Genomic DNA, 26574 nt, shown 5'->3' with positions numbered 1-26574 from the left:
TGAGCTTTTCACTACTGTTTCTTATGGACGTAGCTAATCGGTTTGACAGCCGTCTTTTTCCACCCATCCTGTAACTCTCTGCCCTGCCTGCAAGACATTAGGCCTGAGCATATGCTTATTATGAAACATTTCAACCCAAAGGGTTACAGTCTGGTCAAGTTATATGTATTAGATAGTTGGTGCTTCAGATCAGTCTTACTGATCTCATTTTCCAAGAAATCAGTAGAGAAGAGACTGTAAACTGGATGAAATGCAGAGGCATGTCCTGAATGCTGCTTAATCTATTTATTTGCAGGCTTGTGTTTTAATATGAATTTCTCTTTTTGTAGAGCAACTACATGGTGTTCATGGCAGAATTGTTCTGGTGGTTTGAAGTTGTGAAGCCATCATTTGTACAACCTCGTGTTGTTATGCATCCCCAAGGTAATTATATTAAGGATCAGTTTTAATATGCATGTTTTTAATATGTATGTGTACAGGTTGCCATTGTGTTCACAAATACAGTGAATACTTTCATTAACAGGATTTGTCAGTGTACAACCCCCTTAAAGAAGGAGCAAAGTACTCTTTCCTTGTGTTAATCTTCATCTCATCTCATAAATCATAAATAGTTTTTGTTGTCTATTACCAAAAACTCATTTAAATTGTTGTGGTATAATCACTTGCAAATTTTCCTGACCTAAACAAGCCTAGAATCCATTTATGCCCATGCAGGGATTACAAGCATAATAAGGAGCCAAGAACAGAATTTAGCCTGAAGAGCTTGTATTGCTGAGGAGAAGATACCAAGAGAAAGGAACAGAAATCTGGAGAAAGTGGACAGATAGTTAATTGTAAAATTTCATTTTGTACCTGGGTGCGAAGGCACAGTCTTTGATCAGTAAATTCTCAAATTTAAAAGTCCACCTCTTAGGTAGATCTTGAGATCTGTTAATGAGTATACAGTCAGGGTAACTTAAACATTCATACAGTAGTGCTGTGATTGTCTCTCCAAGAGCTAGGAAGAGATTTTCATTGTGTGGCTTTTATACCTTTTTTCATTTATATGCTTTATAGCACATACAAATCTAATTTCAATCTTTTAAATATTGCTAACTAATTTAGGATATGACCAAAATACTATTTTCTAGCTGAAAAGTCAGTCTAAGGGTTTGGGGAAAAAAAATTCTATCAGAAAAATTTCTTCCAGAAGAAGAATATTTATTTTTGCTAACAAGATTGCTTGCTTTTAATTTTATAGCTCTTTTTCAGTTTTTTTATTAATTATTTCTTCCCTTGCCTTTTCTAGTCATTTTTGTCATTCGCCATTCCCTTAATTAGTGCCAATATGGGATCTTTGGAGGAGGTAGAGCTGCAAGGAAGTAATTGGGGTTTAATCTAAATAATGGAACCAATGAAAATTCTTTAAATCTTTGGAAATCATTACTTCAGATTATTTCAGACAGCTTTTCTACTATGGATTTTAACTAAATATTAAACTATAATAACTTGAGCTTTGTTCTTCCTGGCAGCTGAACCTGCAAAAGATGCAGCTTCTGCTCACAGCTTGAATGCTAATAGAAGAAATTACGTGGATGGCCCATCTGGTTCTGACTTCGTAGCCAGGTAATATCAGAGAATCACTAGTACTGTTTCACAATCTTCTCCTTTCTATTATTTAGTTTTGTTGCCTTTTTGCAATGCTCAAGGATTGAGTTACCAAATATAATCTGTAGAATTTTGTGGCCGATCCCATAGTTCAGCTATTTCCCCCACATGTTGCATGGCAGGCAACATGTTCATGTTTGTACAGTTCATGTTTGCCACTTGGACAGTGCACTGTTGTCTTACCAGTTTCCAAAACAGCCCTTACCATTCATCAGAGAAGTGTCGCATGGCCTCCTTGTCCTGTTCAATTTCATGTGGGGCTGCTGACCAAGTCTGCTCTGAAAGAGCTATTTTTCCAGAATTCACAGCAAATTTTCCAAAAATGGTAAAGAAAGCAAACTAAGCTAACAGCAAGAAAACCCCTGAGTGATGGTTCTAGTTCGGTCTTGATTGTGTTACTTAAGTACCATGAAGATCAAATAGGTAAAAATAAATATTTATGCTATGAATAACTTCCCAATCCTTGTGAGCATCAAGAATGGAAGGCTAACTGCTTTATTAAATATGTTTTGCATTATTTATATTTTTTAAATATATGTGAAACATTATTTTTAGTATTACTGTTAGAGATTTGGAAGCAATATAAAAACATCCTTTTACTCTTGTGTTCTCTAGCTGATCATACATTTGATAAAAGGCAGAAATGGCACGTTAGGCCTTCTTTTTAGTCTTTCTTTTGACAGGGTAAAGAAAGCCTTCCAGTGATCTGATCTGAACACAGTGGATGAGAGGTGGCATTGCATCATATTTATAATTAGGGGGCAAAGGTTTATTGATTGTGTCTTTACTGATACAGAGGAGAAGGATAAAATTAGCATTTTAATTGGATATTCAGCAAATTGTTGGTTGCCAACCCAGCTAACCCTGTTCAGCCTTTTCTGTTGTTTTGTTTTCGTTTTTTTTTTGGGGGGGGTGGGGGGGGGTGGTTGATTTGGGGGTTGGGTTGGGGGGGGAGTGGCTAGTATTTAGAAATCTATTTAATCAGGGAGTAATATTTCTTACTCTCATTAAATGCAGTGATTCCGAATCTCTTTTTCCTGTGTGTATCTGAAGTGTTTCCGTTGTAGACAATGAAGTTATTTTAGCATAAACCGAGCATATAGGCCAGGAGAACAAGAAACAGTAGTTTTGAACATATCTTTTGGAACAGGGGTTCCCAAGGCCATTCGCACCTTGCAGAGTCACTGCAAGCAGTCCAACAAAGGGCTTTGTAACTATGACTGTCCTACAGAACAAAGAAAGGTTTGCAGTAAAAAAATCACTATTTTTATGTGGCTTCCAACTTCATGTCCCCCTTTTAGAGCCTTTCATGAACAAAACTTCAGTGACTTATCTTTTAGAAGTTCTATGAAGATCGTAAATCATATGTCAATTGCACTTAAAAACAAATTATACTAAAGAAACACAGAGTTCTGTGCCATACTTATTCTTGTGCTGTAGTGATCACTGTGGAGAAGATATTCTTTAAATGTAAAGAAAGTTAGTAGATGAATACTGGACAACACCACAAAAGAAGTCTATCTGTAGCCTTGACTCTGTAAAAAAAATCCCCACAGCTGAAGCCCATTAACCATGCATTTATCACTGCTCTGACAAACTCTGTCAGGAACATAGTATCTTTTTCATCCAAATAAATCTACCTTTTCTCTAAATGTGTACATTTTGTCTGTGCGGATGGTTTTGGCCTCTAAACTGAAGAGGACTGATTGGGAGTTTTATGACAAGCATCTGAATTCAACTCATAAACATTTAGAAAAGCCTTTACGTTTCTTAGTGCCATTACCATTCCAAATTTAACTATCAAGTCTGTAAGTGCCACCAACATGCTTGGTAATAATGCTCATGTTTCCCGAGAGATGTTCCGAGATATAGTAAAAATCATTGTGAACGCCTTATGGGTGGTGGATTGCGTATTGTACTAGCTCATCACAACACTGTTTTAGTGTCTCTACGGGTGATGGATATGGTTTTGTGTTGGATTATTATGAGAGCAATCCATGAGTAATAGAAAGAGCTGTATCTTTCCTCAAACCAGTGAACTTCATCCAATGTGATGTTACTTCACTGCATTGCAGGGCCTAAGAAGTTACCTCAGATGGCAGGAATCTAACACACAGGCTGCAGGTTCCCTGGCGGAACGGACCTGACTGCAGGATGTCAGGATCCTGGCCTTCCTCCTTGTCCCGACTGCACCTTCCAGCCCCCTTGAGTGTTTGACACTGTCGTTTCAGTGCACAAAGACAGGAAAAACTAACCCAGTCAGAAAAAGTGAATGTTTTTCTGCTGGCTTAGCTTGTTGAAATGACTCAGAGGATCGGATGGAGATCCAGATCCAGCGCAGAAGAGGGAGTGGGACTGTGGTGGTGAGCAGTTACGACGTCTGCAGTTGCCATGGAACCACAGTCATGGTGCCAAAATCAGTCTCTTCTTGAGGGAAAAATGAAGTGTATAGACTTTCTTTGTGGTAGCAAATTTTCACAGGCTGCTGGATGAAAGCATGCTTTTCTTTTAAGATAACTTATAGACATTATATCTATGACTTTAAATTTTTCACAAAAATCTCCAGTGCCATTTAAAACAGATATGTCATGTAGCTGGTGTGTAGTGTTATTAACACAAAAGATAAGGAATGTATGAGAACCTATTTTGAATAATTTAATATATACTTATGAAAGATGCTTTTGTAGATTGTAAAACAAGAATACTTTTTTTAAATTGACATGAATATCCTTCCTACAAATATTATTTAGAAACATTTGTACAGCATACTGTATATAAACTATAAAAGCACTAAACAAATATTTTGAAAATTACTAATTGAAAAAAGGGAGTTTGGCAGTGTGCTCTTCAACTTAGTGAACAAAATTCAAAACATGAAACGATTTAATCCAGTGTGTTTTTGAAGTCTGTCTTCTTTAGAAGTGTTTTACATACAAATGCATGCATCTTTGTGTGTGTCTTTGTTCTGATCCTGAAGAAGCACCTTGATCAAAACACTGAATTATGTTAATCCTATTCTGAATTAACACAGCTAGCCTATTACAGACCTCCTCTATGAACCAAAAAAAGTATCTGTTGTAAACAGAAACAGAGGAAGTCTTTGTAATTACTGTTTTAATAGTGAATATATTTTTTGTATTTATAAAGTCATGTCTATCACAAAATCTCCTTTATCCACTTCTAGTGCATATTGCAGTCCAGACACAAAGTAGAAGTTTCAGACTAAGCAACTGAAAAGAGAGATGCACGAAAAGTATGTGGTATTAGCTGCAGTCACTCAGTTTTGAGGCCAGTAGGAGCTGCCTCATTTTGTTCATCTGTCTTTGGGTTTTTTGCTAAAATCAAACCTAAAAATGAGAACCTTCTAATAATGACATTTACAATAAATAAATCAGGAGGCAAGTATATTAACAAAACTAACACCGCTTTGTGGCCATTTGTGTAGGAGAAATACCTTTTTGACTTTTTATAGAATCATAGAATTGTTTAGGTTGGAAAAGACCTTTAAGACCACCAAGTCCAACCATTAATCCAGCACTGCCAAGTTCACCACTAAACCATGTCACTAAGCACCACAGCTACACGTCTTTTAAATACCTCCAGGGATGGGGACTCGACCACTTCCCTGGGCAGCCTATTCCAATGCTTGACAACCCTTTCAGTGAAGATATTTTTCCTAATATTCAATCTAAACCTCCCCGGTGCAACTTGAGGCCATTTCCTCTTTGTATCTGTGTGTATTAGGTCCAGCTAAAGGTAATAACAGTGTTCTCTTTTTAGTTAATAAATTACTATTTCAAGAAGAAAATTACACCTCACTTTCCTCCCTGTCACAAAAAATAAATCTGTTTTTGTGTTGGCCCAGGACATGAAGTCTGGTTGCCCTTTTGTAATGTGGCTTTTGATGTATGACTTCTAAGTTAATGTCTCTTTCTTTATAGATTGGAAAGTCCAACTTACGCACCATCTCACCAACTGCATACACCCCAGCAGCCTTATTCTTCTGTTCCAGGTAACAATTTACAAATAGGTGGAAGAGGCAATGAGACAAGGTGTCATCTTCTGAGTAAATTGCTATCTTGCTTATATTTATTCAAACATTATGAAATTACTGGGAGAGCTTTACACGAAAGGCTAATGAATAAGTTTCGTAATTTATAAGATGTACAAATGGGAAGTTTGTGTTTGTACCTCTTATATTGTGTGTATTTTTTAAATTTGATTTCTGTTTTGATTATGTGGAATAAGGCTTACAACAGGTGTTTGTAGTATATTTTAGTAGTATTTGCAGTATATTTTACTCACTAGTAAATTCTTTGAGGAATGAGGGGTATAATATATATTCAGGATGAAATTGACTCAGTTGCTCTACTTGTATTCTCAATATAAAAACACTTTTTTGCCGTTGCAGTGTTCTAAGTAGTGAAGCAAACTAAGTTGTTAAAGCAACAGTAGGTGATGTTAAAATAATTTTTCATAGCAGTTACCTTGGTTCTATTTTAATTTCACTTAGGAGTCATCAGAAGGTCCACATCAATGTCTTATGTAGATGGGTATGTAGGGACATGGCCCAAAGAAAAAAGGTAAGTAGTCTTACCATACGAGTTGGTTGAATAACGATTGTGCATTGGTCATAAATAGTAATAAATGCTCCACTGTACTTTGGATTTTCAGAATCCTGTAATAAGAGTTCTTGTAAGCGACTTTCAAAAGTAGAAAGAGAAAACTGTGTCAGGGATTAAGAACTTGGTGTAATAGGAAACAAACTTCAGAAATAAATAATCTATTTTTTACATTGAAATTATGTATATTTGAGATGTGTGAATTGTTGGCATTAAATATGTTCACATCTACTAACCACAATCAACTAAAAGTGGTAAGAGTCACATGGCTAATGAGCTCAGTAGTATTTGAACTTGTATTATTTTGTGGATAGTAAGAACAATCAGGCTGAATGTTTTGTTTTTCAGTTAGACCAGTCATAAACTCTTGATCTATAGGGTGTAAACTAAAGTTACATGGTAAGAGTTATAGTGGTAGGTTATTCAATAAGTGTAAATTGTGTGTCCTTTCACACCTTCCTTCTGATCTACTATGGCAATTCCTATATTCCTGAAGTGTACAGAATTTATTCCAAAAGTAATAAAAAGCATTGGCTATCTCTAAAGAAAATGTTGTTATATTTGATTTTATTGTGCATTATCATTTATTATATTTATATGTTTGTTAAATATATAATATATATGTATATATATTTGTTTATATTATTATATCATATTATACTTGAAGCTAGGCAAAATACAGTGCACGTAACAGTGCCCTTAATACTACAATCTTAAAATAATTTTAAAACCAAATGTGAATATTTCATTATTATTAATCATGAATTGCTCAGTTACTTCCTTTATTCTAATCTCTATTAGGTCATCATTACATGGAGTTTCATTTGACATTTCTTTTGACAAAGAAAAAAGCATTCCAGTATCTACTCCAAACAGAGGAATTACTAGATCTGTGAGCAATGAAGGCCTTACACTAAACATCAACCGCATGCCGAAGCATATTAGAAAAAATCTGTCCTTCAAACCAGTAAATGGAGAAGAGGAAAATCAAGATATTGAAGAGGAAAAGGACATGATAGCTCATAAAGACACAAAAGCCAATCAGTCTCTTAACACAAATCAAAAAAATGCCAATGAGAGCAGCCATTACAGGTTTCCAAATGGAGCTCTACAAAACAGGGCAGTTCTGGATGATTTTGGCAATCAGATTGAGACACCAAGCATTGAAGAGGCTTTGCAGATAATTCATGACACTGAAAAATCTCCCAGACTTATCCAACCAGACCAAATTACAAATGGGTTCTTTCTTCACAATCAGGAAAAGAGCATCTTGAATTCAAACATTAAACCAAATCAGTCTACCCCTGATATAATTACAGACACAAAAGGTGCTCTGAGTCCTGTGACTGACAATACAGAAGTAGATACTGGAATACATGTCCCTTCAGAAGATATTCCAGAGACAATGGATGAGGATTCTTCTTTGAGAGATTATACTGTAAGCATGGACTCTGACATGGAAGAACCATCTAAATTTCTCCAGGATTATGACATGCGAGCCAGCAATCACAGAGATCAATTAAGTCCCTGTCCCAGCTCAGTAAGTACTAAATCACAGGCAGGCAGCAGTGCTTCTTCAAGTTCAGGGGTTAAAATGACTAGCTTTGCAGAGCAGAAATTCAGGAAGTTGAACCACACGGATAGTAGAAGCAGTGGAAGCAGTTCTCAGAAAACCACACCAGAAGGTTCTGAGCTGAACATCCCTCATGTGGTTGCTTGGACTCATATTCCCGAGGAGGCATCTGTTCCTCAAGGAAGAGACACTACACAGTTACTGGCTTCTGAAATGGTACATCTTAGGATGAAGCTAGAGGAAAAGAGGCGAGCCATTGAAGCACAGAAGAAGAAAGTTGAAGCTGCATTCACGAAGCAGCGGCAGAAAATGGGAAGAACAGCATTTCTTAATGTTGTGAAAAAGAAAGGTGATGGAGTATCACCTCTCCGAGAAGAAGCAGCAGGAGCTGAAGATGAGAAGGTATTCACTGACAGTCATCGGTTGAAAGAAAAAGAAACTCAAAAATCAGATGAACAAACTAGTAAGACTTCAGAATTAATAAAAGAAAACCCTGAAAATTCTCATAGCAAATGGTTAAAATCTCCTGCTACTCCTATGGATGCTGAAAAGCAATGGAATTTAGCAAGCCCCTCAGAAGAAAATTTTAATGAAGGCGATATCTTAGAATATACAAAATCTATTGAAAAATTAAACTCTTCCCTACACTTTCTACAACAAGAAATGCAACGTCTATCCCTTCAACAGGAGATGTTGATGCAGATGAGGGAGCAACAGGCTTGGGTTATTTCTCCTCCTCAGCCTTCTCCTCAGAAGCAGATTCGGGACTTTAAGTCTTCATCAAGGCAAATGGGAACTCCATCTCCTGTCGCACCTTTCTCACAGGAATCTCCTCGCTCTACACATCAATCTCCTCAGTCTTCCAACAGGAAGAACGCCTCTTTTCACATTAAAATGCAAAGGACTCCTAGGCCAAATGAACTGAAAATAACGCCTCTAAATCGTACCTTGACTGCCCCGCGGTCAGTGGATAGTCTTCCCCGTTTGAGGAGATTTTCTCCAAGTCAGGTTCCTATTCAGACTAGATCATTTGTTTGCTTTGGAGATGATGGTGAACATATAGGTGAACCTCAGTTAAGGGGAAACCTTTTGAAGGAAGTCAAGCCTGTAGAAGAGGTAGCAAAAGAAGAAGGACCAAAATTGGTGAAACAGTGTGAACAGAAGTTGGAGGAAAAGGAGATCAAGCCTATTGAATCTAATGTTTCTGAAGTATTATCTCAGCCTATCACAGAAACTGTCTGCCTCACCCCAAATGAAGATCAGCTAAGCCAACCAATTTTACCAACACCAGCTCCCAAAACAGCTAACTTAATTGAAGTTTCCCTATCAGATTTGAAGCCACCAGAAAAAAATGAAGTATCTGTTGAGAAATACGAAGGTGAGAGTGATAGAGAACAGTTTGAGGATGACCAGAAAGTGTGTTGTGGATTCTTTTTTAAGGTAAGAGAACTAGTGGATGTGTATGTCCGCTATTAAGCTTCCTTTGAAAGGGAACTTCTTAATTCAGATATGGATTTCGGTGATGACTTTCCATTGAAGTCAAAGCGGATGGTTCTGCAACTCTAACTGTGCAAGCATGTCTTTTGCACTTGATGATTAATTTGACATCATAAAAGTAGTGAGATTCTACCATACTGCAGTTCTGAGCATGCTAGAGTATCCCTTTCCATTTGTAGTTGTGGAAGAGTGCATGGAGTTTTTGGTGAGGAAGATGCATGCTGAATGTAGATTTATTTTTAACATAAGCTTTGGTGACCTTAATTAAACATGCTCACATCTCACCTTCACTTCCCCATCCTGCCCCCAAATTTAACTAAAAGTTTTTGAAGTACGTAACACCCTGCGTTTTTTAAAATGCTGAATGTCTCCGAGTTGCACGTTGGAGAGCCTTTTTCCCTCTCTTGGCTGGCTAAGGAAGTATAGTCTTCTGAGACTCCCTTTTGAAGTTGGTATTTGGGAGCACTCCCTGTTGTCTTGTTAAAGAGTTATATTCAGACAGGGTTTTAACTATAATGCACATTGTAAGAGAGTGGTCTAGACACTGAAAGCCATCAAGATTTTGAATTTCCATCTTGGAATACCCCAGAATCTTGTATCACGTATCTGAGATGCGCCTTGCTTGTCTGGAAGCATTCCTCAGTTCTAACAAAACACCTGGCTTGATCATCAGAAGTTACTTCTATATGCTGCACAGTTATTGCTTTTTGTGATAAATTGCCTTCATCTCCATACACGTAGAATCTTCTGAAGCTGAATACAGAAGTTTATGCAGTGTGGGAGCTGACTCTAAACTAAAATATTTCACTTAACAAGTTTTCTCGTATCACTGTTGAATTTTATATTTGACTTAGGAAGGAAAAATTCCTTTATGAAAAGTTTTTAGTAGTCCTAAGAAAAATATTTTAAAATCAACTTATTTCAAATACTGCAAAAGTATGTTAGGATATTGCAGCCCAGTGTACAGACTTAAGTGTCTAGTGACTTGGCAAAATCAGTTGCTGAATTCAGAGATCTTAATATTTTTGGGTCCTTTTCCTTCAAATACTGTTGCTGCTAGGATGATCAAAAGGCAGAAAATGATATGGCAATGAAACGAGCAGCATTATTGGAAAAGCGTTTGAGAAGAGAAAGGGAGACTCTGCTTCGAAAGCAGCAGCTGGAAGCAGAACTAGAACATAAGAAGGAAGAGACAAGGTAAGACTACATGTTCTGATCCAAATTATCAGTAACAGGGAACATAAAAATGTCTGGTTTAGTTAAAAGTGTACCTTCCATGTCAAAAAATTGCATCTTAATATCCAAGGTATTTAATCCTAGAGCCAGATGTGGTGAGGAGCCCAGCTGAAGACACGTGCCAGCTAGTTCTGCAAAATCAGGGGGTGGCATCAATATGTAGCTCAAACTCCACATAGGAGTCCTTCTGGCCTGAGTGAAGCTCCTCAGAGCACTACCCTGCCCTGCACTTTATATTCTGAGGGAGAGCGTATCACTTTGGACTTCTTTCTTCACAGATGCACAATGCTCACTCAGTTACAGCAGTCAAGCTAATAAACATGGTTTTGATTTTACTGGTAACAGTATCCCAAAAAGTTTAAAGTGTCTGACAATTGTAAAAAAAGCAAGTTCCTCTTACTGATGTCTGAGAACTCTAAAGTTCCAAAAATCTGATGCCTGTGTTGTCCTCACTGTGCTAGCTAAAACTGTTAATTTGGAAAGTTTCTACTGCTGAATTTATTTGATAATTTTTTTAGACGCAAAACAGAAGAAGAACGTCAGAAGAAGGAGGATGAACGAGCACGGCGAGAATTTATTAAGCAGGAATATATGAGAAGGAAACAACTAAAGCTTATGGAAGAAATGGATACTGTCATAAAACCACGTTCCCTCTCAATCAAACAAAAAAAGCCACGTCCAAAATCTATTCATAGAGATCATATTGAATCACCTAAGACGCCAATCAAAGGTCCACCAGGTAACAAATGTTCGTGTGGAAAAAGAGTCTGTTCATGCTAAAACACCAGCTTGTTTTTTGGTACTAACAAGCACGTGCATTTATTAGTGTCTTGTGCCAAATTGAAGCTACGCGTGACCAAACTGGAAAGCAAAATTTACCAATAGAAATTAAAAGATGAATGTCACTTACCTGCTATGCATGCATGCATATATCAACAAACAAAAAGGTTAACTGTATGAAAACTCAGTGAAGGCACCAACATGCATTGCAAGTTTCATACACACCCATGTATTCTTCACTAATCTCTTTTTGCACCTGTAGAGCTAAGAATGACTAAAAGTTGGGAGATAAGAGATCAATAAATAAAATGGTGATTATCAGGTAAGAGTACTTAAACTCCCACTCAATACAGACAAAATTTAAAAGTTACTGTTAATTTCATGTTTTTTTCTATTTCGCTTACTTACCGACTGCATGTATAGTTATGAACATAGCAACACTAATCGTGTGGAACAATTTAGCATTCTTTTAGATATCACATAACTGCAGTAATGATTGAAAGAAATACTGCCAATTTACAATTAGAAAAAAGTAACCAGACTGCTCAGTGATCCTTTTTGTTACAGCATTGTATAGCCTTGTTATTCTGCTGCATCTTCTCCAGCTGCTTCCCTCCATCTTCCAGTGTAATTTAAAGTATTCCGTTTACACCTTCCAAGAATCCATCCCAAGCTTTAAATCAAGTCTCTTAAGCCTCTTTCATGAGGACTTATTAACTTTGATCGCATTCTTTGATTTGCATAGTGCCAATATTCCCATGTCCATGTTTCACATTAGTGCTTAGTCTGAGACCATCCAGGTGGCTGCAAATGGCTGGATGTCAGCAAGTGTTCAGATGAAGTGCGCCACATATGCATGCAGGTATATCATGTATGGGTGTAAGAGTCTCATATGTAAAAGCTCTTACTGACTTTCTGATGCTGGTGTTGGGTCTAATGAACAGACTCTACTACTTGCGTAGGTTTATAAGCCTTAACTTTGTTTTTATCCAGGTTCACAGCTTTATCGTGTTTTTTCAGTATCTAGTCTTTCATTGGCGTCACTGAATACAGGGGACAATGAGAGTGTGCAATCAGGCAAGAGAACACCAAGGTAAAGCTAAAATAATCATTTCACTTAATAAAATTCGATAATTAGCTGTGTAAAGCTAGCATGAATTTTAAAGAGGTCATTGTGTACTCCAAGAACAGGTATGTTTTCCTGATTTGAGACATTGACTGTTTCCACTGTCAGGCATTAAGGAACCAAGCCATGATCATTTGTTTCACAAATTTTACCAAGTAAACCAGTTGGACAGCTATAATGAGGTCAAAGCAGAATGCTATTCACACAGCCTCTTTAATTCACCTGCTTGTATTTAAGTCTCAACTTGTGGATATTTTATTAAACCTATATGTTATGTGCAGATACATAGCTTCTTTTCTTTTTTTAACATAGAAGCTTCTTTTCTGTTTTTTTGGGGTTTTGGTTTTGGGTTGGTTTTTTTTTTTTTTGGCAGTCATACGGAGAAGTATTAAATGTTCACTAGGACTTCAGCCTCTTCCAAACACCAGAATTTATTTTGCATTAAAAATCACCTGAAAATGAAATAGAGATAAAAATAACAGAAAATTCTTACTTTTATATACAAAATCTATATTATCATTCAGAGGAAAATTATTATTTCTGTATAACTACTTAATTATATTCAGAGAAATACTATTTTTTTGTATAGAAAAGAAGCAGGGAAGAAAGGCAAACTAGGAAAAGGGGTTTGATAGAGTACTACGTGTTATGATATGACATGTCATGTTTTCATGGCCACTATGCATCACTCATCAACTCTGACATGGCTAGAGCTGGTTTCAGTTGACTTTTCAATTTCCTTGATGTGTTTAGAACTGACTTTCTGGTTATTATATAAGAAACTTTAATAAAATGATCCAAGTATCTTAACAGTTCTTGTCATGTCTTAAAAATGATCAGTTTTAATTGAGGGGGGAATTTCTTCCAGCTATATTAGCTCTTAGAAAAGGCTTGGTGTTGCTTATCTACACAGACTTTACAGGAGGTGACCCCTATGTAGTTTTAGTTGTACAGTGCTGTGCTATGCTTGTAATGAACAGTAAGTCTTCTTCTGGCTTTGGATTTGATTTAAGGGATTGAAACTTTTAAAATATGATAAAATTCAGTACAAATTGCTGCAAGTAGTAGAGTTGAAGAAATTTTCAGTATCTTTCCAGACCCGTACTTTCAGCTTTCCCTCGCATCAGAATTGTCTTTTGATGATCACACTGAGTGAATTTCAGTGATACCCTTGAGGTCTCCTTCATGCAGGTGCTAATCACAAAAGGTGTAGGATATATTATAAATTGAGTTTTCATCTATTGCTGATTTTACTGGAATTTGATGTGCAGATAAATGTTATTACAATACCACTTTTTTCCTTATTCCTTGCTAGTAGTGCCTTTCTTCTCACTTAGAAAACCTTTCATTCCAAGCTGAAAATTTGACTGACTTTTGCAGCAGCCACAATCAAAAAAAAAAAAACTTCAAACATCTTGTAATAATTTAAGAAAACATGACAATCTTGCTTAGACCTTTAAATGCAAAACTATTCACATGTGAGTGCAGACACAGCCGGAAGAATTACAGCACCAGAAGTTACTGCTTGTGAAAACAAAAATTAGAAAGGAAATTGTTCTGCTGTCTTAAATACAGCAGTTCTCACTGCCAATTGTTGTAATGATAAGTATAAATGAACTAAAGTTTTACTTCACATTCATCATTCTATGAAGAACTGTTTTGTTTGCTACATGAGATAACATTTTTTTGCTAGTACCAACGTAAAAGTAACCTGAATTCCCACTTAGTAATAATATTCCACAGGCTAGAATATCTATTAGGCTTCTGTCCCTCAGATGTGGCCCCAAGAACTTACTAACATCCACCTCACCTAAATACCAACTTCTTGCATCACTCAAAATACTTTGTACAGAACATGAACTCAGTTATCCGTTAATTTCTTCTGTAAATATTGTGCATTTAGGTTTATAGTATACCATTCAAATCATTGTGTTCTACCTCAATACAGTTTGCCTTCCTTTCATGTTAGAAGGCTTCTCTGCTGAACATTGTAAATTTTTTTAATAGATTTTAAAATTAACATTTAGGTCTGAGTCTGTGGAAGGATTCTTATCTCCAAGTCGCTGTGGTAGTCGTAATGGAGAAAAAGATTGGGAAAACGCATCTACAACTTCTTCAGTCGCCTCTGCTACAGAATACACAGGTGAGTGACAACAATATTCAGAAAAGTACCTGGCTCTTAGTGGTTCTATGCATGAAAAGTTTTCAATTATCTTTATTTGGTTTCCTAAAAATTGATTGAGGATGCTTTCATAGAAATGTTACTTTCACCTCCTTTAAAATAGATGGTGATAATACAAGGTTAAAATTTTAAATCCAAAATAAAAGTACTGAGTAACATTTGTGATAACCAGAATAAACTGCAGTTAGGCTGAGAACAGCAAATGGGCTCACAGGTCACTGTGTACTTCAGTAGTCTCTCTAGCAAGGCAAGAAGAGTTGAAATTTAAGCTCAGTTTAGAATAGAGTTACAAAAAGCAAAAACCAAATTGCAACAGGAAAAAAAATCTCCTTAGTAATGTGAATTTAAATATTCTGCAATCTTTGTTTCCAAACAGATCCTTTGTTGTTTATTAAAAACTTTACAATCTGACTTCTAATTCTTTATTATATTATGAATCAAATAATACTGGTATCTTCATCCCTTTTCTCTGAATATACAGCATGTGATATTGCAAAGACCTTGCATCATCAGGATTATAAAAGCTCCATTTTTGCCCATGTAATATCACTTTGTTTGGTAAAGAGTAAAATAACGTTAGGTATTTTCGATAAACTTCTAGGGAGATCAGGTTTGATTGATGGGCCTGCATAGCTCTGTCTGTGCTGGCAAATGTTTCTTTTGAAAATAAGCTTGTCTCCTTTCCACTGAAATGATTACAATCTGGAAAGGGAAAGTGTTCGTTCTCAAAATCAGAATGTACTTACCTGTTTTTAAACCATGAAACTTCAGTCAGTTTGTGTCAGTTTGTGCCACATGCATGTCAAATTAAATTGCAGGAGGGATAGCAAGACTTTGCTTGGGTGGTCTTGCTGAGTTTTCTCATGAAGACCATAGTGCTGAAGATCATCTTTTAATGATTATTATGTAAAGCTTATTTTTAAATTAAGGAATATACAGTTCCTAGGAATTGAACAGAAGGCTTTTTTCACATGTTTTAATATCTTCATTCTGTCAGTCAGATTTCATACAGCTCTTTTGTGTTGATTCTAGGCTTTTTTTCCCAAAGCATAGACAAACTGAGATTTAATCTTAAATTTAATTGGTAATTGCTTGTATATTATGTTCCTTTCTAAGACTCGGAATTGGTACTTACATGTTGTTTTTCTCAAATGGTCTTGATACAAATATATTTCAGAAATTAAAACAGAGGAGATTTCTTCTTCAACCAGATGAATCAAGTCTTTTTACAGACAGAATAACCTGGCAAGTGTCAGGCCAGATCTTTTATCCTGGGTTTTGGGTAAAACATTTCTGGAATTCCAAGGTGGACAGGCTACAGTTACTCTAAGCACTGCATCAGCTTCATTGTTATACCTGTCACCCTTGAAATCAAAGGTGTAGATGAAGAAAAAGAAAGAATTTGCTTCCTCCTGGATGACTGAAATTTTAGTTAGAAAATGCAAAATGTTTTGTTGTTCATAGAAGAAGTCCTCTGAGAGAAAACATATTTACCAAGACTGCCAATAATAATGATTTAATAATGAAAGACACATTCGTAAGCAAATTCAGTAACAGTGGAAAGAATGACATTTTACTTGTTTGTGAAATTTGTGGTCTCTAGCCTAATTCTATTTTTTTCCTGGATTTGTATTTTTATGCATGCAAAAGGTCCATACCAGAAGTGCTTCACAGCATTTAAAGAAACTCTTTGTTGGCTTATTGATTAACTTAGCTAGTTTGTCATTCCTCTTCCATAGGACCAAAGCTCTTCAAAGAACCCAGTGCTAAATCCAATAAGTATATAATTCAGAATGCGCTCGCACATTGCTGCTTGGCTGGAAAAGTAAATGAAGGTCAAAAGAAAAAGATACTGGAGGTAAGGGTATTTTTCCCCTAAAAGCATAAACACCTAAGTCAAAACACAGCTAGGCGTTAGGAAGACACTCAACTATAAATGCAAGTATGGAAAGGAATCTTCTCAGGTTACGCCAGCTCTTAGTGAAAGGCTTGAGTAACTTCTGTGACTTACTTGCTGTGTAGACAGAAAGGTTCTCTAGTACTGTAGAAAAAATAGCTGTCGCATTGTACATGAAGCACAGGAAGGTGAATTAATCAACATGTTAATTAATAGTTACTGCTTGTTTAATGTAGGAACTTCAATATGTAGACTTTTATAATTTGCTCACAAACTTGTTTTCCATAACATGAAAAATATCTGTCTTATACATACAGATCCTCAGATTGGGACCTTTAGAACTGAAGCACAGCACTCTTATGAACAGAAAGAACTGAAATACATCCATCCTATGCTTTTCTCCAGTTTCCAAGCAGTAGGGCAAATGCAGGACTTTCTACTACAGAAAGGTGCCTTCCAGCCTTTTCTCTTATGCTGGTATAAACCTTTCTGAAGATGCACAAATATCGTAAGGGTGAGAACTCAGAGACCAGTGTGTTTCCATGCAAAAGGAATAACAGGGAGTCTGAGGGTTGAGAGTAATGGGACTGTTCCTTTTACCAACTGTGACAAATTTGACAGATTAAATAGATCAAAACCCACAAGTACTTGGAATCTGGATTTAATTCCTTTTCCGGAATAAATTTCTTGCCCTTTCTTCTCTTCGTAATTCTGCATTCATGTCTAGATGCTGCCTTCTCGGTCTTTCCAGCTACTTTTTGGAAATAACAAGTGAGAAACCAAGACAGCTTCTTTCAGTTCAAGTAACTGGGAGCATAATAACCCCCAGAAATCCCAGGAAAGAACAGCTGTAAAAAGGTCATACTTAACTCTAGGATGCAGCATACGTCACTAGGTAGAAGCTGTACATGTTCAGGGCACATGTCCCATAGAAGTTGTGTTGGGTGGAATAGGAGTCTGAAGATTTCAGCTAATAAAGAACCTTTGCTTAATGTGCTTCAACTGACTTTTATGGTTTGACCAAACTTGAATGGATTTAGGGATGACCAAACCCCCATTTTAGCACTGGAGGATCTTTCAGGCACATCTAGATGTAGCTAAATTCCCTGTTCCCAAACTTATAACTATTAGACCTGCTCGATGAAATGGATCAAAGAATTTTTATTTGATTTACAAAAAATTTGTTAGGATGTCTGTTTTTGAGGTACAACTAAACAAATATAGCTGAAATTGTCTAAATAAATAAGGTTTTGCTTGAGAAAGATAGCTACCTTATCAAAACTCAGATAGGTGAAGCTTAGCAAATTCTAATGATTGAAAGTAAGGTCTTTTAGTGGACAGAGTTAGCCGTAAGCTTCGGCTCTGGTAGAAAACAAATTCAAAATGAGGATCCAATGATTTTGAATGTTTTCCAACTATAATGCCAAATTCATATTGTGAATCTTTTTCTTTCTTTCTTTTAAAGGAAATGGAAAAATCCGATGCCAATAATTTCTTAATCTTGTTCCGGGATTCAGGCTGCCAGTTCAGATCTCTGTATACATACTGCCCTGATACTGAAGAAATCAATAAATTAACGGGAATAGGTCCTAAATCTATCACAAAGAAAATGATAGAGGGACTGTATAAATACAACTCTGACAGGAAGCAATTTAGCCACATACCTGCTAAAACTTTGTCTGCCAGTGTTGATGCAATTACCATTCACAGCCATTTGTGGCAAACCAAGAGACCAGTAACCCCTAAGAAACTTTTACCCACCAAGGCATAGTAGATGGGAAAAACTTTGCTTCAGACAATTACGATAAACTTGCACTTCATCTTTACTGCCTATAGGAAATAGATTTCTAGTTGCCAACAAGACTCGTAGAACGTAAAACTGGACACCAAGTTCTATTATCATGTCCAACTGGAATGTAAACACAGTGTTTAGGAGTGCAGAAGATGATCGCTTAGGTGAATAATTACGAGTGATTATGGAAATGTTTGACTTGTGTGGAGATTCGTATGTGCTAATACAATATATAGAGTATATTTGCTCTGTATTTTGATTAGATACACTGAAGCACTGAATGTTCCTCTTTAGTGACTCAAACTACATTTTTTTTTTACATCTGTTGCCTTATATGTTTGTATTTGTGCTTGTCTTGAAATATTTTTTCTTTCACTAAAGAAATACTTAATATTCTCAATACCATTGAACTTTGCATACTGACTTACAGTAAAGACTCAATGAGAAGTTGTATGTCGCTGAAGAACAGCTGAATGGGTCTGTTCTGCAAGATCCTTATTGTGTGCTGTAACAAAATCAAGATTCGTTCCCCTAAGTATTTATAATTCTTTTTCAATTAAATAATACTGATTTGCGTATAGTCTAAACAGTAAAGGAAAAACCTTTGAACTGCTTGAAGTTTCACTTTGAATGAATTATTTAACAACTCAGGGCATAGTTAGGTGATGCAATTATTCCTGTTTCAGTGAGTTACCCTCTGAGATGTAATGACTGACCATGTGCGTGTTCACGATGCCATTAAAATGCAGACTAAAAAGATTTGGTAGGTGTCTAAAACAGTTTAAGCAAATGTGCATTATTTTGCGTTGTTCCAGATGAAGAGCGAGCACACGGTCAGGTACTGCTTCTCCAAGGAAGGAATAGGAACTTGTGAAACATTCAGAACTAGATCCCTGATGTTTGCCTGACAGAACACTAAAAATATTCAGAAGAATCACAGAATTCATTAAGTCCCAGATCTTTCAGAAGTCGTATATCTAATTCCCATTGATTTTAAGATCCAGGCCACTGTCTGTTCTTCCTGCCTTCAAATCTGCCAGCTCAGACTTAAATCAATTTTCTAGGGAATAGATATCTGATGAGAATTTTCAGTGTGTCTTAGTAAATTGTTTTCTTGACACGATCTAACAGATGATGTCTTGTAACACTTAGCGATTTTAAATACATATGGCAAAAAAGCCTAAATGACATTTCAATAAATTTATAATATGACCATTTACAAAACCAAACTCTAGGCATATTTCAGTATTATTTATAAAGGGCTGCATTTTATTTCAAAACAGTGTTTGATTATTTTATAGATCACTATTCCGTTTCAGTGTTTGTTGCTCTTATAATTTGCTTTTAACATAGCACTGTTCTGGGGAAAAAAAAAAAAAACAAAAAAAAAAAACTACAAACTTGAAGCCTCCCCTAAATCTGCGGCTGTTTTGATAATGTACACCAGAGGACTTGTTGGGGGAAAAAAAATCTCATTCTCAGGAAAAGACTTGACTGATTTGTGATTCTGTTCTGTTTCAGTGTTGTGACAACTACATTAACATAAGACAGTATTGTGCTATAAGTATGTAGTCCATTCTGTTTCATGGGGAGACTAAAACTATGTTCATATTTCTCTCATTAAACTGCTTTGAGAGAAACTATGCCTCACTACTATGATGTGCTCATTTACTTATATAAAAGATGCACAGGAATGAGATGTCATTAAGCAGTTTAGAACAGTACTTTTTTTAAATTATTATAAGGCCTTAGGCATCAATGCATCTGGATTATAAACATTTTCTCAAAAATGCTGTCAGTTTTACTGTAATTTATGTTCTTATATTTATGTATATTTGTTAAAACTGTAAAAAAAAGAAAAAACACTTTAAAATACATGTTTAATATGTATGTGGCTCAAAACTATTTGTGGTTAGCTGATTCCTACTGTTTGCATGTATATCACCAGGATATGTAACTCTTATATTTCAAGTGTATACATATTGTGTATATAGGATATAAATAATACTAAAAAAGGGGAAAGAGGGTTTGCACATTCTGCCTGTTAGACAGTTCCTATGAATACCATTGTAGGAACATCTTGAATAACAATATGAAACTGTGTATAATATACAGTCATTCAAGAAACCAGGAGGTTGGAATTAACTGATACGCATATGGTGAATAACTTCAAAAGAAGTTTTATCATGGGAGGCTTTTTATTTCTAAAATCTGTACTATGATTTAACTGAAATTTGCAACACCATAAAGACACACGCATCAATCTAATCAAAGTGAGCTTAAATACATGACAGGAATTCTTTGAGTCATTTTAAATATATCTGAATGTACTATGAAATTTACATTTGTCAACAGGTTACAGATTTGTGCAATGTCTAAAAGTAGAATGTGAAAAATGCAGTTGAAAATTTCATTGCTCGCAGTATAAAGTTTTACTTAATACAGGAAAAGTAAAGCTAGATGCGCTTTTCCTTTTTAAGCCTGCAAATTTTCTAATTACAGTGGATCTTTGGTTGGGATCATGTTTAAAAAAAGAAAAAAAGAAAAAAAAAAAAAAAAAGGAAGCTTTCCATAAAGGCCAGTATTTATCACTGACCTTTTCAGAACACACTGGTGCTTTCATCAGGGGTATTATTATTGTTGCTACAACTGAATTGCGAAACTCTCGTCTTAGTTTTTGGAGCAAAATTTCATATTCTAACAGTCATAATAGCTACTGAAATCTTTTTTTTTTTTTTTTTTTTTTTAAAATGTTAGTATGACTGTTAGTTTTTATTATTTGGCTGTTTAAAGCCAAATTCAGCTATTTAATTATGATTTAATGGGCACTGTTGAAAAATGTACAGTGTATTGTGTGCTTACTTGTCCACTTCTATGGAGCATAGCTTCCATATTTTTTCAAATGCTGTGCTGTAAAATATTGTCATTGCTACTTATGTGGTACAGTGTAGTTTTTTCCTTTCATTTAAATAAAAGCATGGCACCAAAAGTACATTTTTTTGTTTTCTTGCTTACATCTTAATATAAACTGAACCTATAAAAAGTCACATTAATGTTTAAATCTTGTTTCTTCTCATATTTCAGCAACATAGAAATTGTAGGAATTATGCACCATTTTTATTTCTCCTTTTGTTCCCCATTGTTTGTCTACTTTCACGCATAGTTTAGCTTTCTGATGTTATCAGACGGAGGCTACTGAAGAATTAGGCTTCTCATTTCATTCTTGAGGACAACATGGTGTTACCCTGCTCTCTTCAGAAGCGAGTTTCACAATTGCAAGCCAACTGATACACTCCTGTACTCTGGTTAGCTTCCGTTGTTCCAAAACCACAGAAACTTACCGGTCGGTGTAATAGGATTGCTTCAGATGGGAAGGTTTTCAAGATGAACTGAAGTCTTATCTTCATCAAGACAGCTAATAAAGAATATGACTTTTAGTGAAATAACTTGTACTTGTTAGTCGTGCAATCTTGAACAGAAATAGTATCCAAAAAATAAGGTCTCTCTTCCAGATTTGTAAATTAGCAATTTTTTCCGGTCCAAATTATGCCTCTTTGGGGGTTTTGTGTTGTCCTGCTGGGTTGCAGAGCAAGAGCAACGACTTGCTGAAAGGGACACAACATCACTGCACTGTCAACAGGCAGACTGAATTGTCGGGCTAACTCACGCAGATAAGGAATCTCTACATTTCGGAGCTATTCAAAGGGCAGCCTCGGGAATACAGGAAATCTGATAGCAGGCCTTTTAGTATGAAATTGAAAACTAACGTGGATGAAAATGAATAGCTTTCCCTCCTCCCCCTAAACCCAGTTATTTTTCAGCCAGCTCAATCGGTTCCCTGTACGGCATCACAAACAGGCTGACACAAGCAACGAATTATGTTGGAACACAAACACCCAGTTGCACCCAGTAAAGCTATTTTTTTCAGTGGCGAGCCCAGCTCAAAATTTTCATCCAAAAACAGCCTTTGTGCAGAGAGGCTTTAGAACAGACTTCATTTTCTCTATCCTTCGGCAAGTAACACCATACTTGAGAAACTTCAGATCATGCCCTGGTTAATTTGACAGAATATGACTGTACTGTGTGTCTGAATTTGTACAGAATTTTGTGAATCAAAATCTGTACTGCTGTGGGATCCCGTGCAGAGATCTGATATCAGCAACTGCAGCATAATCATCTCGGTTACGCTTGGAACCTAAGCTTTTGGATCAATCACCACACAAAGGTGATGTAAAAAATAGCTTGCTTTCTCAAATCCAGCTGTACTCATCAGGTGTAGATGTCAGATGTCTTTTTTTCCAACAACTTAATAAATACAGAGCTTTGTAAGGCTAAACCTTTAACAACTTACACCTTTTCTTATAGCAAATTAGCATTTCTTTGCTGCCTTGTTTTACTAATTTAATGAGCTGAATAAGCAGTTTGAAGAATTGTGGCTAGAAAGATCTATCTTGACAGCCACAACCCTTTACATCTGCTTTTACATTTTCTAATTAATTAAAAAAATTAAAACCAACAACAACAAAAAACCCCACACAAATTATCTTACTCCACATCTAGACGGCAGAAAAAAAGTATTTTTAACATGCACAGCATCTGTGTTCATATATAAGCAATTTGTTTTTAAAAGCAAACTATTCCATTTAGGAAAAAAAGATATGAAGTGCGTTTGTGTATGTCTACATATGAATGCACATATACTTTCAGACTTACTTGCTTACACACAGATGTAAAAAGAAATACACTTTATTTAGACAACCACAGCAAAGAATTAAATACGGTAGTGAAGTCACACTAGCTTATTTCCTTCTAGCAAGAAAGAAAAGCAGCTAGCTTGTCTGTTTTACACTCGGAACTACTGGTCTTTGTAGGAGGCAGGGAAGCAATATAAAACATACACATTTAAGAGCTCAATACAAACTTTCCGGGAGATGGAAAGGCTTTTTATCAAATTTCTGAATTCAAGGGTAGCACTGATGAATGCTAAACAGAACTGCCTCTGGTCAGAAAAGCTAACAACTAGGATTTCAAGAAAGGACAGAAAACAGTAGAAAAGAGTTAAGCATTCCACTGAAAAATGTTCTTTAAAACTTTCTTCAGACTCTTATTCAACATTACGAACAACTGGATGCATAAAATACTTAGGAGTAAGTAATGCGTTATCCATTGACAAATTTGTTAAGCAAGATACTGAAAGAATTTTTTTCATGGAAGATGTGTTTAAGTTTTCAGTTAATGGTATGTGAACTTTATGGAGACATACAAAGTAATATCTATAGGCATTTTTCTGTCACTGTTAATCTGTTAACGGAGCTTTGCAGAAAGACTAAAAACTTATATGAAGCTTTCCATCAAGGCAGCTCTGTCTTATCCTTTCCACATCATCACTGATCTAAATGTCTGCATTACAAGACCTGGCAAGGCCCCGCAAGCCTGCAATTATTTAAATTACCTGAAACCAGATTATACTTTGGCTCAGTATTTTTCTTGTTCAAGCTACCTGAAACTGGAGCTATGATGCTGACGTAAACAATTCTCCCATAGATTATGCAAGAATTTTGCTGAATTGTCACCCCAAAGTTCTGGAAATCCTTTCTTGAAATGAGTGAAAACTGCTTCCAGAAGTAGAGTTTTAAACAGAAATTTTTTTGCAACTTTTTACAAGATCGTGTAAACATAATATAAAATGTAAAGAGTTGAATGGCTCTGTTATAATGACTAAAATTCAGGGGATTCGCCCATTTTTATGACGAAGACAAAAAGATGCTTTGCACAAACTGCTGAACTCCACTGGCAGAGCTTGTGCAAGGTTAGCATTGGGGAATAATTCTAAGAATGTATCCAGCCCTGCTGACGTTGTCTGTGGCCACCTGCAACATCCGTAAAATAGTCACACAATTACTATTTTCTTTTCTGAAGCGTTCCAAGAACAGACTGCAGTGCCCTGCCTTGTCACTAAGCAATGCAGAACTCCTCCTCTACTAATCCTGATTTTCAGGCTCTCTAAAACCCACACCCAGCAGCTTTGCTATTCATGGGAGATACCTTCTTTGCAATAATGACTAGGGAGTTCAGAGCAAGCCGAGACCGCCCCAAAGACATCTTTCTATGCCTGAGTAAAAAGTTATCAACAACCAGAGAACAGGATCTTCCATCTGCCCTTTTCCAATAGGATGCTACTATGTATCCTCACCAAATATTTAAGAGTGGTATGATTGCCCTCCAAAGCAGGTGCATCAAGTAATGCTGCCTGTTCTTCCATACCTCTTCCTGAGGACGGATATTTGGTTTTTGAAATCTCTTTCCAGACAGCAGGGATTTGCTACTTCCTTGTGAAAGGCCTGACATTCTGAGCAAGAAACAGAATAATTTTGAATTCAGAATTTACTCTTCCTTTCGGGTCTATGACTGGGGAGAAGCTTTACCTTCCTTTCATCCCGAAACTCTTGCCCTCCAGAGACAGCATGTCACAGATTTGATCTCAGGACCGCCACTGAAAACAAAGCTATTGCACAAAAGATTGGTAAGCCACAATAACACCATTGTGAAATCACAATTAAATTTAAAAGCGTATGTGTGTTTACCTAGTGTTTTGTACGTTAAACAAAGTTTAAAATGGACTTTTCTTATCCAAGTGTATGTTCAGCAAAGTTATGCATGCAGCTTTGTTTAGACAATTCAAGTCAAGTCACCTTGTTTCTCTGCACTCCCTCTGATTTATCATGCCTATTACATCATATGTATTGGGAAACAGTTTCATTTCTATAATTACATTTTCTATTAATCAGTGCCTCCAAAGGCAACTAAGCAACAAGTGATAGCTTTATAAGTAAATGGAAGGATTTGGTGTTTTACTAGCGAATCGAGCTTCCTGGGATGCGATGCTGGGACTCGAGTGTCACAGAAGGAACCATCAAGTTCCACATTCCTTGCTCATCCCTGGTAGAGTCACTGCTGTGCAGCCAGGCGGCAGCCCTCGCCGGGCGGCCTTCGGGACTCCTCTGTATTCCTTTTCAGAAAGAAGAGAGAGAGAGAGAATAACATTTTGATTCTCCTCTGCCCTTCAGCTGATCCTCAGCAAAACAGTTTGCAAGCAGGCTTGAACTCACTGTCGTCGTTAACATTTTTAACCATCAGTGTGACAGAGAATCCAGTTCAGCTTCAGTTAAATCCCTGACAACCTTTCCTGGACCTCTGATACATGTCACACATGCACACGTGCATAATTTAAAAAAAAAAAAAAAAAAAATGGCTCTGTGCTGCAGCATTTGTCAGAAAATTGTCACCACCTCCATTTCGACAAGGCCTGCCAATGCCCTGCAGCATACACACGGGGGTTTTGTCCAAGCATTTTAACATGATTTTCTGTATCACATCTCGCAGCTATATTTAAACACGGAGAAAGCTTATTAACTGTTCACGATGGTAGTTCTTAGATGCCATCATCTCCTGACAATTACAAAAATGCATTAAATGTAACCAAATGTCAAATTATATATAAATACATCTTCATAAAATACGTGCATGACATAGACACACGATTTCTGTAAGGAACGCATTCTTTTTTCAAGCGTCTCAAGAAGCGGAAAACAGCAAAAACACGCTGAAGAAATCCAAGGCTGGCCCGAAGCGTGGCAGCACCTCACGCAGTAAGTAACGGTGCTGCCAACAAGCCACAAGCCTCCGCCGCGTGAGCGAAGGAAATAGGGCCGTGGCAGAGCCTGCTGGCGGGCCGGCAGTCCTCGTCGGAAGGGGAAGAAAGTGCGGCTGCTCCGCATGCCCTGTGCGATTCCGGGGTACCTGGGGAGAGGTGTGAGCGGTGGCAGTGCCCGTGTACCTCAGGGCTGGGTGAGACCCGGCGGGCAGCGCCGGGAGAGCCGCGGGCCAGGCCGGCCCGCAGGCCCCTGAGGGGCCGGGGCCGGGGGGGGGAGCCCGGGGCGCACGGCCCTTTGTGCGGGGACACCGAATTGCTTGGAAGTGGCTCGCACAGCTCCCCGCCCCGCTAGAAAACCCTTCCCTGCCCACCGTCGGGGAGCCCACCGAGGCAGCGACCGGCCCCACCCGCGGGGGAGGCGCCGGGCACCTGGGAAAGCGGCGGGCGGGCGGCGGAGGAGCCGCTCCCCCGGGACAGGCCCGGAGCCGCCGCGGAGTTTCGCGGGAGGACGCCGGTGAGACCGCGCTTGCCGGGGCTGGCAGCTGCGGCCGCGCCGCGCCCCGCTCCC

The 26574-nt window shown here is 37.2% G+C and overlaps 1 protein-coding gene across 4 annotated transcripts in view; it reads left to right on the top strand.

The window, feature by feature from the left end:
• The window catches only part of CAMSAP2 (calmodulin regulated spectrin associated protein family member 2), a 93333-nt gene extending 72393 nt beyond the window's left edge, over nt 1-20940 (top strand). For 2 of the 4 annotated variants that reach the window (XM_087731218.1, XM_087731216.1), the window contains 11 exons: nt 330-423; nt 1512-1605; nt 5589-5659; nt 6161-6230; nt 7071-9282; nt 10400-10536; nt 11094-11314; nt 12376-12448; nt 14509-14624; nt 16403-16521; nt 18026-20940. In XM_087731218.1, the coding sequence (XP_087587344.1) occupies nt 330-423; nt 1512-1605; nt 5589-5659; nt 6161-6230; nt 7071-9282; nt 10400-10536; nt 11094-11314; nt 12376-12448; nt 14509-14624; nt 16403-16521; nt 18026-18331 (3513 nt within the window). In that variant the 3' untranslated portion in view covers nt 18332-20940. Of the gene's footprint in view, nt 1-329; nt 424-1511; nt 1606-5588; nt 5660-6160; nt 6231-7070; nt 9283-10399; nt 10537-11093; nt 11315-12348; nt 12449-14508; nt 14625-16402; nt 16522-18025 lie in introns of all 4 variants that reach the window. The other 2 variants (XM_087731217.1, XM_087731215.1) reach the window with 1 other exon arrangement.
• The last annotated feature ends 5634 nt before the right edge of the window (nt 20941-26574 follow it).

This window comes from Nipponia nippon, unplaced genomic scaffold (genome assembly GCF_047370975.1).
Source record: "Nipponia nippon isolate SJK-2023a ecotype South Korea unplaced genomic scaffold, ASM4737097v1 scaffold_5, whole genome shotgun sequence".
Classification (NCBI taxonomy): domain Eukaryota; kingdom Metazoa; phylum Chordata; class Aves; order Pelecaniformes; family Threskiornithidae; genus Nipponia; species Nipponia nippon.
The sequence above is the reverse complement of the archived record's forward strand: the minus strand, read 5'-3'. Positions and strand labels throughout refer to the sequence as shown.